Source organism: Carya illinoinensis, chromosome 7 (genome assembly GCF_018687715.1).
Source record: "Carya illinoinensis cultivar Pawnee chromosome 7, C.illinoinensisPawnee_v1, whole genome shotgun sequence".
NCBI classification, from domain to species: domain Eukaryota; kingdom Viridiplantae; phylum Streptophyta; class Magnoliopsida; order Fagales; family Juglandaceae; genus Carya; species Carya illinoinensis.
Window position 1 is genome coordinate 35,665,365 of NC_056758.1, and position 14,340 is coordinate 35,679,704.

Below are 14,340 nucleotides of genomic sequence, written 5' to 3' on the forward strand. Positions count from 1 at the left end.
ACTTTCAACTTTTATCTTAATTAATCTCATCTCATCTTATTTATAAAAACACATTAAACATGTCGTCGCTTTCCACAACGATAACAATGCCACAGCCATAAATTGTCTACGGTTTGCACCTTGTGGAGGTTGGGCAACTGTAGCGGTAACAACATGTGACATGACCTATTAAATTAATATGAACATGAAATGAAATTAACGAATTTAAATTTGATATAAATAGGTTTGGATAAAAATGGGTTGACCTGTTAAAACACGATTAATAAGTGTGTTAATAACAAATTTACCCGCTTAATCCGAAATCAACCCGTAATAATTTATTTAAATTTTATTTCAAAATTATAATTTTATTATTATTGAATTATAATATTGATATTTCTTAATGTGCTTATGTTTTTATTATTGAAATTTTGGATCTATGCTTATATTTATTATTATTGAATTTATAATTTTGATTTTATTATAGATTAAAATTTGAAAAATACTTAATATTTTTTGTTAGAAAGTAGTTTTATTGTTTTTTTTTTATATATTGTGCTACTAATAAATATAGATTTTAAGTTTTATGTAAAATATTTTAATCGAGTTTAATAGATTATGCAGTTAGTTCAACCCGTTTATATGAAATGGACTAAAATGAGTCGTGTCATATTGAAACATTTATAATTAATTATCAAACAGATCAAAACGGGTGATACGACACAATTCATTATTTAAATTGATCATCTTAGAATTTAAAAGTTTGACCTATTTAACTTTAACGGATTGTGTATAAGTCAATTCATATAATCGAATGTTTATGAATTGATACAATCCGAACACGATCGTTGAACACAAAATGCCATCCCCATCTACCAGCGCCCTTTCTAGTGAGACAGCATATAGGCATGGGAATTGTTTAACTACCAGTATAAAATGGGGGTTTAACTTTTTTAATATATAACTCTTTAAATGTAAACTATAAATTAGATGAGTTCTGCCTTGTGTTAGTGTCTCAAAAGAAGACGGACCTTTTTGTTTTAATAGGCATCAGGTGTCCAGGAATAATATCCAACTATTTTTTTTTTTTTTTTTTTTTTAAGTAATAAGAAATTTTATTGATTTAAAAATAGGTGTAAGCCAGGTACATTGAAAGTATACATGTCAAAATACCGCTTTAAGAACTAAAAATTATTACAAAGAAATCATGAAAGTTGAGATCATTAAAATTTAAAGCAATGGTCCACTAAAATAAAGTATTCCATAAAAAAACTCATGAACTTTTTTGCAGAACGTTCATAATCTTCAAAATGTCTATCATTTCTTTTACTCCAGATACATTAAAGAATACAAATGGGGGCCATCTTCAACATAGTTGCAATCTATGTTGTCCTTGAGATTCATCTGTAACTTGCAAGTAATTCAACTACCCTCCTCGGCATTGTTCATGCTAGCCCCATTATGTTAAAAAAATAATTACATGTATCTCGGACAAACTCACAATGTAGGAATATATTATCTTCTGTTTTTCTACTACTTTTGCACATACAATACCAATCCATAATTATGAGACTGCGAATTCTTAAATTATCAATAGTTAAGATCTTTCCAAGAGTTACTGTACAAATAAAGAGCGCAATCTTGGGAGGTGCTTTATTCCTCCATATGCTCTTCCACGGAAAGTTGGGCGAAGATTGAGTTGTAAGTCTCATAAAAAGAACCTACTGAGAATCTCATTTTTCTAGAAGGTCTCTAAACCATCTTGCCTATAGCTGTAACAGCAAGGAAAATATTATAGAGCAAATTAAAAAATTCTATCAGTACACATACTTCCCAATCATGAGCCTCTCTAGTGAGATTGATGTTCCACACTAGAGATGTGGATGCCTGCAAGTCAGATACTATCGCTTCTATTTCCCATGCACTTTTGAAAATAGTGGGATAAGTAACCTTAAGAATCGTATCTCCCACCCACACATTAAGCCAAAAACTGATCCTCTAGCCATTCCCCATACTTAGCTTGGTATTACTAGAAAAAACGCCCCATCCTTACCTTATATACTTCCATAACCCCACATGAAATTTCCTGTAAGTGCACCTTAATTAATTCAAAAAAAAAAAAAAAATCTACCAATCCGATGACTCATAGAGATTGTCTGTACCCAAATGAATTTGAACATTAGATATGAGAGTTGCATACCCTCAAGCCCAAGGTCTTTACGACTTTACAACTTGAACCAACCCGTAAGAGTAAAAAAAGAAGAGGGACTTTTAACACCATCAAAATTAAAAGATTGTATTACTAAAGAAGTGGACTAGCTTTGATAACACCGTTTAAGATTGTGCATATATACTTAGAAAATCAGAAAATATGCAATAAATATAAATGTTTGAATCACAAAAAGAAATATGAAAATTTAACTCACAATTTGACGTGATACGATATAACTGATACGAGAAATGGAAAGGCGAAACTTATCAATTGTGCTTCATCACCCATACGTTCATAATGCGTCGCAAATTAAAACCTCGCATTAAGCCAAGTAACTGATATAGGCGGAAATGCTTAACGTATATAACATTACAAGATAATCGGAATTCCCTAACGTCTGAATATATGCAAGGTAGCATGTGCATCGCACAAACGTGGATCAACAATATAAATAGAGAAGACAGACCAATTCGCTCGAAGTTGAAGGCAATCATGGTTTTCATAATGGGTACTCAGGATGAGGGTCATGCCTCACTAAAAGCAGGAGAACGCATACACGAGACAGCCCACTCACCGTCTTCACAGAAGAGCAAGCGGTGAAGACTTTTTTACCCATCAGCAAACCTTACACCAAATCCAAAAACTCAAGCTGAATAAGCGATTACCCATTGCCAGCAATGCTTCAAACGCTCGTCCATTCAGCTTTTGAGGAAATCCTTCAAGGAAAATGGTGGAAGCCCATCCTACAAAACCACAACAAAAGAGTGAGTACACCAATTACTTACTTCATTCACATTTTATGTTCTGTGAATGGCTTCTCTGCATCTCAATTGTCGTCCTGGCTACTATTTATTTTTATTTTTATTTTGCCCTGGCTACTACTTAATTGTGTGATAATGACTGAATGATTTTTCTAAAATTCAAGCCTCTTGCTCAAACAACAAACCAATTCAATATTAGGGAATCTACTAACAGCAACAACTGCCACCCATATGAGAGAGAGAGAGAGAGAGAGAGAGAGAGAGAGAGAGAGAGATTATTACCAACTAGTCTTGTTCCTAACTGATCCAAACATTCAGTACAAATTATTTAAATGACTACTCTATCAACTTTAAATGACTGATCTAGTTTACTGTTCCTGTTTCCAGGGATACAACAAAGGCAAGCTATCCCAGAACCTACCATGTGGCCCGCAATTAGCTGAAATATGGAGCTTCAGAAATTCATGAACGGCAGGTTACCTTGCCAAGCTCCTGACTTAAGCATTGTCTGACGACTGTTGTCTGTTGTATCAGCCTTTCCATTGCTGTGTAGCTGGGGAGGTTCATATGTGCTGACATTAACCATTAGCCACAAGACAAAGCATTTATTAATTAAAATAAATTGCATTGCACATTTCGAACAATAGTATATCATCAGAAAATGATCCTTGCAAAGAAAACATTAATCTTCAGAGCCTCCTAAAACATAGCAGCACATAGGATATCAAGAAACAAACCAAGAATTGCCCGATTCAAGCTATCTGCGACTTGCTGCCTGTAGTCTAAGCTAAGCAGATGAAACATTGGGGATTTATCTGGCTCTTCATAAGCTAGCAGCGCCATAAAGTCCTGCAGCAACAACAGACATCCCTTTCATTACAATGTGGACCAGATAAATGTTCTGGAAATACCTGAAAAATTTTTGAGACAAAAAGAAACGTACTTCAAGTTTCTCAATGTATTTTTGCACCTTCCCAAAAGGGGTCAACTTGGACATGGCAAACTCCAAAGCTTCTGTGCTGGCAAGGAAACAAAAACTTAGAAAGGATAAAAATCATCTCTTGGAAATATCATTGCTAACGGGGGTGGAATTATCATTTGCTAATGGGGGGGGTACCATTTTCTAGAGCGTACAAGTTCACCAAAATGAATGCTTAATAGATCAAAATGCAAGTCCTCCTTTTTCTCCAGCAAGTCGGTTGCCAGCTGATTTGTCAGCTCAATGGCCTTAAGTGCATTTCCCTCCAGGGCAAAATGAAAAATTCCTGAGCAGGAATTATATAATCAGATGCATCATTAAACAAGTACTCAACATATGCAATAGTGTAAAATCAAATATTAAAATAAACACATGATTTACCCATAAAGCATCTATAAAAACTACAACTAAAAACTTGGTATAAGCATAATGATTCATTCATGCAAGTGCAGACGTGCTGTGGAAGTGTAAGTAATCCATTGTAGAAAGGTTTTTGTGAGTAACTAAAGATCTCCAAACCCTAATTTCCCGCCAAAAGAGTAATCTCACTTACTTTTTCTTTTCTCCATTCCCTCGAGATAATCAGCAGGCTGCTTCATCCCCGTGCTAGTGATGAATGACTCCACAGTTTCATTGAAACAATTATGGACAAGATATGATAGAACAACATTGCGGATGTCATTGTCGTTGATAGCCTAGCAATGACACATGAAGACAGAATCCCCAAAATTTTAAGAGAGATATAGCCCAATAGGAAAGAGTAACACCAATGGTGATCTTTGTTACCGATTTTCATTATTCAAAAGAGAAGAATACATAAGACCATAAAATCATAATAAAAGGGCAACCTATAGAAAATGTGAAACAACAATACAAGCAGGAATGGTTTGTTTGAATCGGGGATGTCCAGTGCACTTTAAAAGCATCTAATGTATTGTGAGTCCACATTTAAGTCGGAAACCCCACATATGAAAAATGCTTGTGAAACTTTTAGATCTACAACCACCCAAAACCATTTATGTTTGATTCCATTTAACGGAATATGACATGTAGTCTAATAGTCTATATTACAAATTAGATTTTATTCAGATAAAAAATTTCTTTTTTTTTTTTTTTAGTAAGCCAGAGTAGCGATGGCAATTTCTCCAATTATGGCGTGCCCCCATTTTTTACAAGTAGCAATATGTATATATCTTACTGTCACATAATTTAAAGAATATGTCAGACATTTACAGCAAAATCCCAACACCCATTTGTGTTGCATGCATCCATTCATGCATGTTTGTAGGGTACAAACACGCATCAATTTGTTGGATCCATTCGTACTTCCAAGATTTTCCACCAAACTATCAGACCCCGGAGGGTTGTGTAAATTATGTCTGAAGCATAATTACTATAATTTTAATTACAAGTTTCTATTGTATGTATTAAAGAGTGACTTCGGGGAGAAATGGACTGATTTATTTATTTATGTTATTATTGCATATGCGCTTGTCGATTCTCATGAATGGAAGCCTAGTGGTACTTGGTTGCATAATGATTTCACATCAACAATTGGATGAGAAGAACAAAAAAAGCATCAATTAGGGTTTCGATTATTTTATCCAGAAAAAGGGTCAACATCATAAGCAATGCGATTAATTAGGTACAATTATCACTGAAAAATCATTTCAATTTGCATAGAAATCATTGTTTTCTGAACGAATACAAGGTAGAAACTTTCCAACATTACAAAACATAAATCCCAGGAGATTGAATCAAGGGTGGTGCGGGAGGGGGTTAGAAACTCACAACATGTTCGTAGTGGCGGGGATCAACGTCCATGGCCCGAACGCCTCGTTGAACCGAAACGACAAATAAAGGGGAAAGAAATTGTAAAGGTTCTGGAGCTTCGGTCGTGTATTCGACAGAGTGCCTCAGGGGTGAGAGCGGGAGAGAGACAGCTGGCGGCGTTTCTACGTCAGGGACTCTTTACGGGTCCGTGGAAGCGAATACGTAGAAGATCGGCAATAAAGGTCTGAGCCTTGCTGTACACTCGGACCTCTATGGGCAGGGGAGATAATGGGGAGACCAGAGATGAGGGCAAATTACAGTTTAAGCCGTAGGACTGGAGTCTAGGAGTGAGTTCGATCTTGTCCCAAGTTCAATCGATTTTATACCACGACATTTTTTTATATTTTAAAATAGTAACAAATAAGTCAATTTTCTATCTTATTTTATACTAATATTTTTATGAAAACGGAAACAATAGAACGGCAATCTTGACTGTATTTTTCATATTCTTTTATTTTTATTTAATAATTAAAAAATAATTATAAAAAATATTTAAAAAAAAAAAAACAGATTTACGCTATTCAATCAACTCTTTCCATCTATATTTTCCATCCTAATAGCTTGTCCTGTTTTTACTACGTAGAGATAGCATTCCACGTAAGGTTAAATCAGCCTTTTACATCCTTCAATAAAGAACGAAAAATAGTATTTATATTTATAATTTTATTCATATAATTATACACACTAACCCGTTAATTATTGAAATTGCGAACATTTTATTGAAAATAGAATTATAATTCAATATGTATAATGTTATGTGTAAAATTGTAGGTATATGCAACACTATTTTAAAAAATTCACATGTCAATTTTTTAATTAAAAAGAAAAACTCATATAGACTTAATCAAATCGACTCAAATAAAAATAATAAATAATAAATTTAATTAAAAAGATAAACATCGAGGCCAAAGGATGGTTTAGGCTGCTTATATTGAGATGATCTGTGAATATTAATATTTTATGAATCTCATTAAAATGTGTTTAAATTTAAATAAGTTAAAATATGAGCTTAAATGTACCAAGTAGGTTGATATGAATTTAATTTTTTTATGAAAAGTTAAAAAAAATGAATCTTATCAATAATTGATTTGAGATAAATTGAAATGAATTTGTATCCCCAACAAAGGCTTGAAATTGTGTATGGATCAATGTTTTGAATACCGTACCGGATGCCGTACCGGTCAAGGCACTGGAACGAAATATTTCGGTACCGGTACCGTTTCGTGTACCGTTTCGGGATAGTCGATATATAAATAAATTATATATATAAATATATATATTAATTATATTTCAAAAGAATAATTTATATATAAATAAATTATACATAAATACATATATCTATATAAATTATAAATAGTTTAGTCTAAATTGGGGGTAAAAAAATAAATTTGTAGTTTGAAAAAATGAAAAAAAAAAAAAAAAAAAACGAAACCGAAATACCGGCCGGTACGGGCCGGTACATAGGCCGGTACAGGCCGAAATCTCGGCCGGTACGGCCGGTATTTGAACCGGTACGAAATTACAAAATTTCTGTACCGGTCCGGTGGCCGGTACGGAATATACCGGCCGTACCGGCCGGTACGGTACGAATTTTAAAACAATGGTTTGGATACTGAGAGTATCTGATGTACTCTCAACATTTATCACTACTATTCATTATTTTATTATTACTTTTTACCTAATTTTATAATTATTCATTACTTTTCACATACTTTTTATTATTTTTTATTATATTATTATTATTATTATTTACATATTTTTTATTACTATTCATGACTCTTTTTAACATTTAAATCCACCCAAATCGCTTGAAAACTAGTTCCAGCCACCGCGAGAGCTAGCAAGAGCCATCTTCAAGGTTGTTGGACAGCTCCAAATAGTGGTTAAGGATCTTTTAATTCTACAAATAGAAAATAATTCAATACAATTGAGATTTCTTAGAAAATAATTTACATCATAGAAGGTGATATTTTGCACATACATGGAACATATTTTACTTATAAAAAAAAAAAAATATTTTGCACATACATGGATAACATGAGAACATGTTAGCTATTGTACACGTGCGTGCCCCACGCGGTGATAAGGAAGATGTTAAAAGAGCTAGGTCCTTTCTTTATACGGAGCCGGCCAAGTTTCATAATTCGTTTGGCTCTCGTCCGCTTTTGTAGGCTCCCCCCCGTCCAAAGTCCAAACAACAAGTTGGACCCGATAATCGCCTCCCGGAGAAAGAAAAAAAATGAATCTTCTTTCTTCCTTTCTCCTCACTTTACTTTTTCTTCTTCTCCCTACGCACATCACCTTATCTTCTCCTTCACGCGCCTCCGAAGTCTTCGAAGCGTGGTGTAAACAGCATGGCAGAACGTACTCTTCGGAAGCTGAAAAGCTCTACAGGTTTCGAGTGTTCCAGGACAACCTTGACTTTGTTACGCAGCACAACGATATGGGCAATTCTTCTTATACCCTCTCTCTCAATGCCTTTGCTGATCTCACCCACCACGAGTTCAAGGCCTCGCGCTTGGGATTCTCGGCCGCTGGTATGAGTCTCAATCGGCAGCGTCCGTTTCGAGGGCCCGGTTCTGTCGTCCGTGAAATTCCTTCGGAGATGGACTGGAGGAAGAAAGGGGCAGTGACCCATGTCAAAGATCAGGGGAGTTGCGGTATGACTATGGAAGTACTTGTTCTGTATTCTAAGTTCTAAATCCAAATTGTTTATGGGAAATTCCAATTAAAGCTCTTCGAATCGGAAGAATTTTTGGGCTTTAGTTGTCAACTTTGATATTCATGTTAGAAATTTCTCCTGCGTGCATTTTGACTTGAAAGTTTGATTCTTTGTTTGATAACAATGGTTTATTTTCTACTTTGAGCTGTGTTTTGCCATAGTCTGAATAGATCACAAGTTTATTATATGGTTTCATTCTTTCAAGTTGTTCTATTGTATAGGTGCTTGCTGGTCATTCTCGGCTACCGGAGCGATTGAAGGTATAAATAAGATTGTCACCGGATCTCTTGTCAGCCTCTCAGAACAGGAGTTAGTTGATTGTGACAGATCTTTCGATAGCGGTTGCGAAGGCGGGCTCATGGACTATGCATATCAATTTATTATAGATAACCATGGCATTGACACTGAGGATGATTACCCTTATCAAGGTCGTGAAAGGTCCTGCATTAAGGAGAAGGTAACTATTTGGGTTGTTTTTTTCCCCCTTATTTTCTTTGCTCTTTCTCCCATTTTGCGTATGAGTTTTGCCTTGCTTGCACTTCTAAGATGTCTATACTGCAGTTAAAAAGGCATGTTGTGACGATTGATGGCTACACTGATGTGCAAACAAATAATGAGAAACAACTACTGCAAGCCGTGGCAACGCAACCAGTGAGTGTAGGCATATGCGGCAGTGCGAGAGCATTTCAGCTGTACTCGAAGGTTGGTCCTAATATTCAAAACTTAGAGACGTTAGAATTTCTAACCAAATTTATGATGCGTTTTCAATTTTATTTGTGTGATAGGGGATATTCACTGGCCCATGTTCAACTTCTTTGGATCATGCTGTATTGATTGTAGGGTACGGTTCAGAAAATGGTGTAGATTATTGGATAGTGAAGAACTCATGGGGAACACGTTGGGGAATGGATGGCTATATTCATATGCTGCGTAACAGTGGCAATTCACAAGGGCTATGTGGTATCAACATGCTGGCTTCGTATCCAACCAAGACAAGCCCAAATCCTCCTCCCCCACCTCCCCCAGGCCCCACTAGATGTGATATTTTCACTTACTGTGGAGAAGGGGAAACCTGCTGTTGTGCAAAGCGCCTTCTTGGAATCTGCATTTCATGGAAATGTTGCGAGTTGAATTCTGCCGTTTGTTGCAAGGACCATCTCCACTGTTGTCCTCTTGATTATCCCATTTGTGACACAAAAAGGATCCAATGCCTCAAGGTTTGTATGTCTTCACTGCAGAGTTGCTTCAATGTCAATTAAAATTCAAGCATATACTGATTTTATACATGTTCTATATACTGTGTTGTTTAAAATTTAAGCTAGGAGTTCATTCTAAACAATAAATTAAGAATTTACTATCTCACTTCATGAATGTGGCATTTTCCATAACCCTGGGATAATCTTTTATTTAAAAAAATAAATAAATTTAAAGGTTGATGGGCAATGTCACCTTATCATAACGGGATAAGAGTGAGACAATTGTATGGTAAGCAGAATTTTTGTTAAGCCAGCCTTTTTTAAGTTTTTCAGGATGACCGTTTACTTGCAAACAGGCCGTTCATCCTCATTAGATAGTTCGAATCCTCCAATTTACTAAGTTCCTATAGTTTATTGACTTTCCATGTTCAAGACTAATAAGCTATCAAATTTGCAGCGAGCTGGGAATGGTACAAGAATGGAAGCACTTGAGAGGAGAAGCTATTCTGGGAAGTCAGGCAGTTGGAGTTCCATTGTTGAGGCATGGATTTTGTGAAGTTAATTCTTCAGTGTACCAGTGGGTAATTCTTTTTTCTTTTAACAAAATGTTGTATAAGGTGTATGATTCACCACACAAATTCCTTATGTAGGTTGAATAGATTGGTGTTGTGTACACGGGAAGCCCTATTGTTCTCAAATTTGAAACCGGATGATTGACTAATGCCAAAACTTGTGCTGAACTTGAATTCCATGTCTTGTAACAATTGTTCCTGTTCTCTTGAGAAGTATGCAGAGTCGTGCCTTAGGAAGTTGGATAAGATACACCGTACATCAATCCGATCAAACTTGTATCAAATTCAATGCACAATGTGTCGTGCGACCTCAAATTCATGAACAAAAAATGGCTAGAATCTGAATTGGAAAGATTGTCTTATGCTACAGAGAAAAGTGAAGTGTCAGCGGTGTACCTATTCTATTTATTACTGTAGCATTGCTTACAAATTTCTAGTTTTGAAGCACTAAATAAAAATGGGTCCAATCCTACATGGGTTGGGGAAACTGTGGCACAGACAGAGTGGTGTCGCAACTCCATACCAGATGGTCTAGATGCAAGGCATTCCCGTTGGCTTTGAGTCCAAAGCAAGGCCATTTCTAATATCTCCTTCGTCTAACATTGCAATTTGGACTCCTTACAATAGAAGAAAAGGAAAAGATTATTAATGTAAAGTCCCATCCACTGGTAGCTCAGGATTCAACTATTTCGAACAAAATTCAGGAAAACGTGAGAATGTAAGGGCTATTGTTGGTTGTTATATAGCCAATTTTGATGTGAGATCATCCAGTTTGTATCGTTTTGAGGTTAGGCTGGCTGGACAAAAAGATTTGTACGGCTATCAGACATTGAAAAATAGAAACTTCCCAGAAGCAGCATGGCAGCTCCTCTCTGCTCCCTTACGGCTTGGTGCTAAGATCTGGAACATCTTAAAACCTGGAGGAGCCCCTCCATGGTATCACAAACGGCAACCAAATGCATGGGAAGCTGGAAGGCACTATAAAAACAAGATTCTTGGTAACCAAAACTGCTTTAAATAAGTTATTGTCAAACGTAAACATTGAAAAACATCAATGCCCATTATTGTTATAATACTTATTTAAGGATGGTGGGACGTACAAACGAAAAACAACATTAGAACTTTTATTTTGACGTGGTGCCTCTCTAAGGTACGGCCCTTCGGAGTTTGGACCCATGTCTGGGAAGTAAAGTCCATCCAACCACAACCGTCAGAATTGTGTTGATGATAATCCAAGAAAACTCTTGGTACAGAATCAAACCCACGACATCTGAAACAGCAACTCATTCCAGCCTGCCTTTTGACCATTAGGAGGCCAGAACCAAACAACTATGAAAATCCTGTCAACTATTAAACCAAGATCCCACAATCTAAACTGTAGAAAAATATATCATCCTTTTCATCCAACCTTCAATATCATTTTCCGCAGACTCCATGGACACCAAGCAAGAACTTAAACAAGTTTGTTTAGAAATGCGATATGAAATAACAGTTTTGATTAAATTGTTCTAATTCCATGGGGAGAACAAGAAATGCATCGTAGGTAATTTGATGGAGAAAACATGTATAGAAAGATAAAAGTATGCATTTGTCCGCCACCAATCAATTTTACTGGTTACCCCAACTTAATCCTTCACTCTTTCAGTAGAACACATGACGGAGCACACTAGGATTTATTTAGTATGCTTATGAAGAAATAGGAAATCAAGCTCTGCACTAAGTCTATAATAATTGAAGCCAAAAAAAATTCAGCGTTTAAACACTCAACAAAGTCACCCAAATTCAGTAATAAAATGCCATCTAACAAAGCCTCAACCATGCCATCTAACTATGCTAGGGTGCAACCCCAACATCCGTCAATAAAAATTTAGGCTTGTTAGCATTTGACAATGCCTACATTCCTGATGTTCAAGCGACCACTCTCTCCATCACAATTATATACTGGTGGTTGATTATAACAATTGGGACGAAATAAAGAACACAACAGTTTTTCTCTTTCATTCTTTCTTCCTTTTCGGTTCCTCTCAATTTCTTTTCTCCTTTCTTATTTTTTTAATGAAAAAACAGTACAATTCCAGAAACAACTGGAAACATATTTTTCATCCTTCATGGAAAAAATATTTAACTCAGTGCCTCAAAAACATCGGTCATGATGGCGTTTCTTGTTGCTTACATACAGCCTACAAGGAGAAACTGAGAACCAGGTGAAATTAGCCTTACAAGAACACAACAAAGTTAAGATATTGTCTGAAATTACTATCCCTCATTTGTCACCCAAACCATGTTTAGTCAACAATCTAACTATTATACTCCAATCTCTCAACAAAGCTCGCCCAAAACCTCTGGATTCAGTTTTCTACTGATAAGCTATGCGACAGAGGAAAAGGTTCCTAAGAAGCTCAACAAACCAATGCACCTAAATTACCCAGCTATTAAGTGGTACTTTCTCTGTAATTTCTTAGAACTACCAAGGCAACCCATACATTATTCAGAAATCCCCAGTAAAACCAACTTCAATTCAATATAATCAAACAAATATCCTTTTTACCATCTCCTCTACCACTTCAAAATTTAAATCAGTAATCCACACAAAAGTTGACAAATTTTATCCAGTATATATAAAACTTTTCGGTACCGCAACTATCTAATAACTAAAACTACACTTCCAATTAAACATAAAAAGAAAAATTTACAACTTTTGCTAAATTATTAAAACATTGTAATTACGCAAGAGTACTTTTCATTCAGTTCAGTACCTCCGATTACGAAGAAGGAAATACATCCTTAACCGCAGAAGCCGCCGTCAAGTAATTGAGCGTGTTCCTCAATGTCTCCTTCTCCCTCTTCAGCCTCGCGGCGGTGTCCTCCAACTCAAGCAAGGCCTGCTGCTCCCTCGGGGCGCCCTCGAAGGTGCTTCCGACGAAGAACGAAAACGGGGTCGGAAACAGGTTCCGCCGAAGGTCTTGCGCCTCCTTCTCCGGCTTCCCGCCGAGCCGGTTCGAAAGCCTAATCACGTCCTTCATGTGCACCTCGACCTCGTTCGCCAGTGCCTCTAGATCCTCTTCCCCGTCCCCGGACGGCCGGTCTTCCAGCCACGTCACCTCGGCGACGAGGTACGGCTTGGTGCGGACGAGGTTGGTCACTCTGAACCGCTCCTGTCCCTTGCAGATGAGGAAGAACCGGTCGTCGACGAGGCGCTCGTGCTTGACCACCTCTCCGACGCATCCGACGTCGGAGGTGCCCGAAACAGCGTCGGAGTATATGACGCCGAAGCGGAGATCGGTCTGGAGGAGAGTGTGCATCATCATCCGATACCGGAACTCGAAGATCTGTAGGGGGAGAATCGCGCCAGGAAACAACACGAGCGGTAGAGGGAAGAGGGGGAGCTCTACGACGTCGTTGGACTTGGGAGGATTCGTATGGTGCTTCTCGGAGAAAGAGGAAGCGGAACACCGAAGAGAGTTGGTTCGCTGTCTGCGGAGGGAATTAGTTCTCCTTGAAAATAACGAAGGGTTTGGGTTTAAGGGAGAGGGAATGTTATTAGGGTTTAAAGTGGGTTTGCTAGAGAGAGACGAAGAGGAGGAAGGAATGAGCTGAAGAAGAGCCATTTCCTTGCGCGTCTGCCGTGTTTGTTTCAAGATAAATTGAGGTCAGGTTGCCATATATGCCAGTTTTGAGGGAATACACTCGATACTTCATTTTATTCTACTCTTTTGAGGTATATTTGATATTTATTGGATTTTTTATTTTTATTTTTTTGGTTGCCAAATAATTTAGAGGTGTGAGAAATGAATCTGGTGGTTTTCAGAGGAGGGAGAGAAGGTGTGGATAATATAGAGAGATGAAGACGACGAGGATATTAGGGATGTGGTTTTGGATTTCCCACGTGGGGTTGATGGAGCTTATGTGACACGTGCTTTTCCTGCAGTATCATCCAAGCTATTTATTATATGGGCTCAAAAGCCCATGTTACAGCAGAGGGCCACTTGGTATGGTAGGCCCAAACGTAAGCAATGACGTGTCCAATAAGCCCACCCGGGATGGGAGGTTGAAAGCCACATGCGAATCGAATCGAATGTTTCATGA

At 37.1% G+C, this 14,340-nt stretch overlaps 3 protein-coding genes across 12 annotated transcripts; 1 reads left to right on the forward strand and 2 right to left on the reverse strand.

Moving 5' to 3' along the window:
• Positions 1-2,440: 2,440 nt before the first annotated feature.
• On the reverse strand, positions 2,441-6,067 carry LOC122317421 (glucose-induced degradation protein 8-A homolog). 2 transcript variants are annotated; one of them, XM_043134513.1, is made up of 7 exons: positions 5,723-6,067; positions 4,485-4,626; positions 4,070-4,217; positions 3,896-3,971; positions 3,690-3,801; positions 3,433-3,524; positions 2,441-2,934 (listed from the first exon to the last, which is right to left on the reverse strand). In XM_043134513.1, exons 1-7 carry the CDS (start codon positions 5,753-5,755, stop codon positions 2,890-2,892), a joined length of 648 nt encoding a protein of 215 aa, XP_042990447.1. In that variant the 5' UTR covers positions 5,756-6,067; the 3' UTR covers positions 2,441-2,889. The 2 variants fall into 2 exon arrangements, with proteins under 2 accessions (XP_042990447.1, XP_042990448.1); XM_043134514.1 differs by having other exon boundaries at positions 3,374-3,524.
• A 1,936-nt stretch (positions 6,068-8,003) lies between these two features.
• On the forward strand, positions 8,004-10,431 carry LOC122315819 (low-temperature-induced cysteine proteinase). Its single transcript, XM_043132016.1, has 5 exons — positions 8,004-8,424; positions 8,708-8,943; positions 9,048-9,188; positions 9,272-9,703; positions 10,140-10,431. The coding sequence occupies exons 1-5, from the start codon at positions 8,004-8,006 to the stop codon at positions 10,236-10,238; spliced, it is 1,329 nt and encodes a 442-aa protein (XP_042987950.1). The 3' UTR covers positions 10,239-10,431.
• LOC122315821 (lon protease 2-like) lies at positions 9,334-14,034 on the reverse strand. Of its 9 annotated transcripts, none has more exons than XM_043132020.1 (2): positions 13,011-14,034; positions 9,334-9,718 (listed from the first exon to the last, which is right to left on the reverse strand). In XM_043132020.1, exon 1 carries the CDS (start codon positions 13,860-13,862, stop codon positions 13,017-13,019), a length of 846 nt encoding a protein of 281 aa, XP_042987954.1. In that variant the 5' UTR covers positions 13,863-14,034; the 3' UTR covers positions 9,334-9,718; positions 13,011-13,016. The 9 variants fall into 9 exon arrangements, with proteins under 9 accessions (XP_042987954.1, XP_042987951.1, XP_042987952.1 ...); XM_043132017.1 differs by lacking the exon at positions 9,334-9,718 and adding an exon at positions 10,553-10,871 and having other exon boundaries at positions 13,011-14,033; XM_043132018.1 differs by lacking the exon at positions 9,334-9,718 and adding an exon at positions 10,897-11,232 and having other exon boundaries at positions 13,011-14,033.
• Between the last annotated feature and the right edge of the window lie 306 nt (positions 14,035-14,340).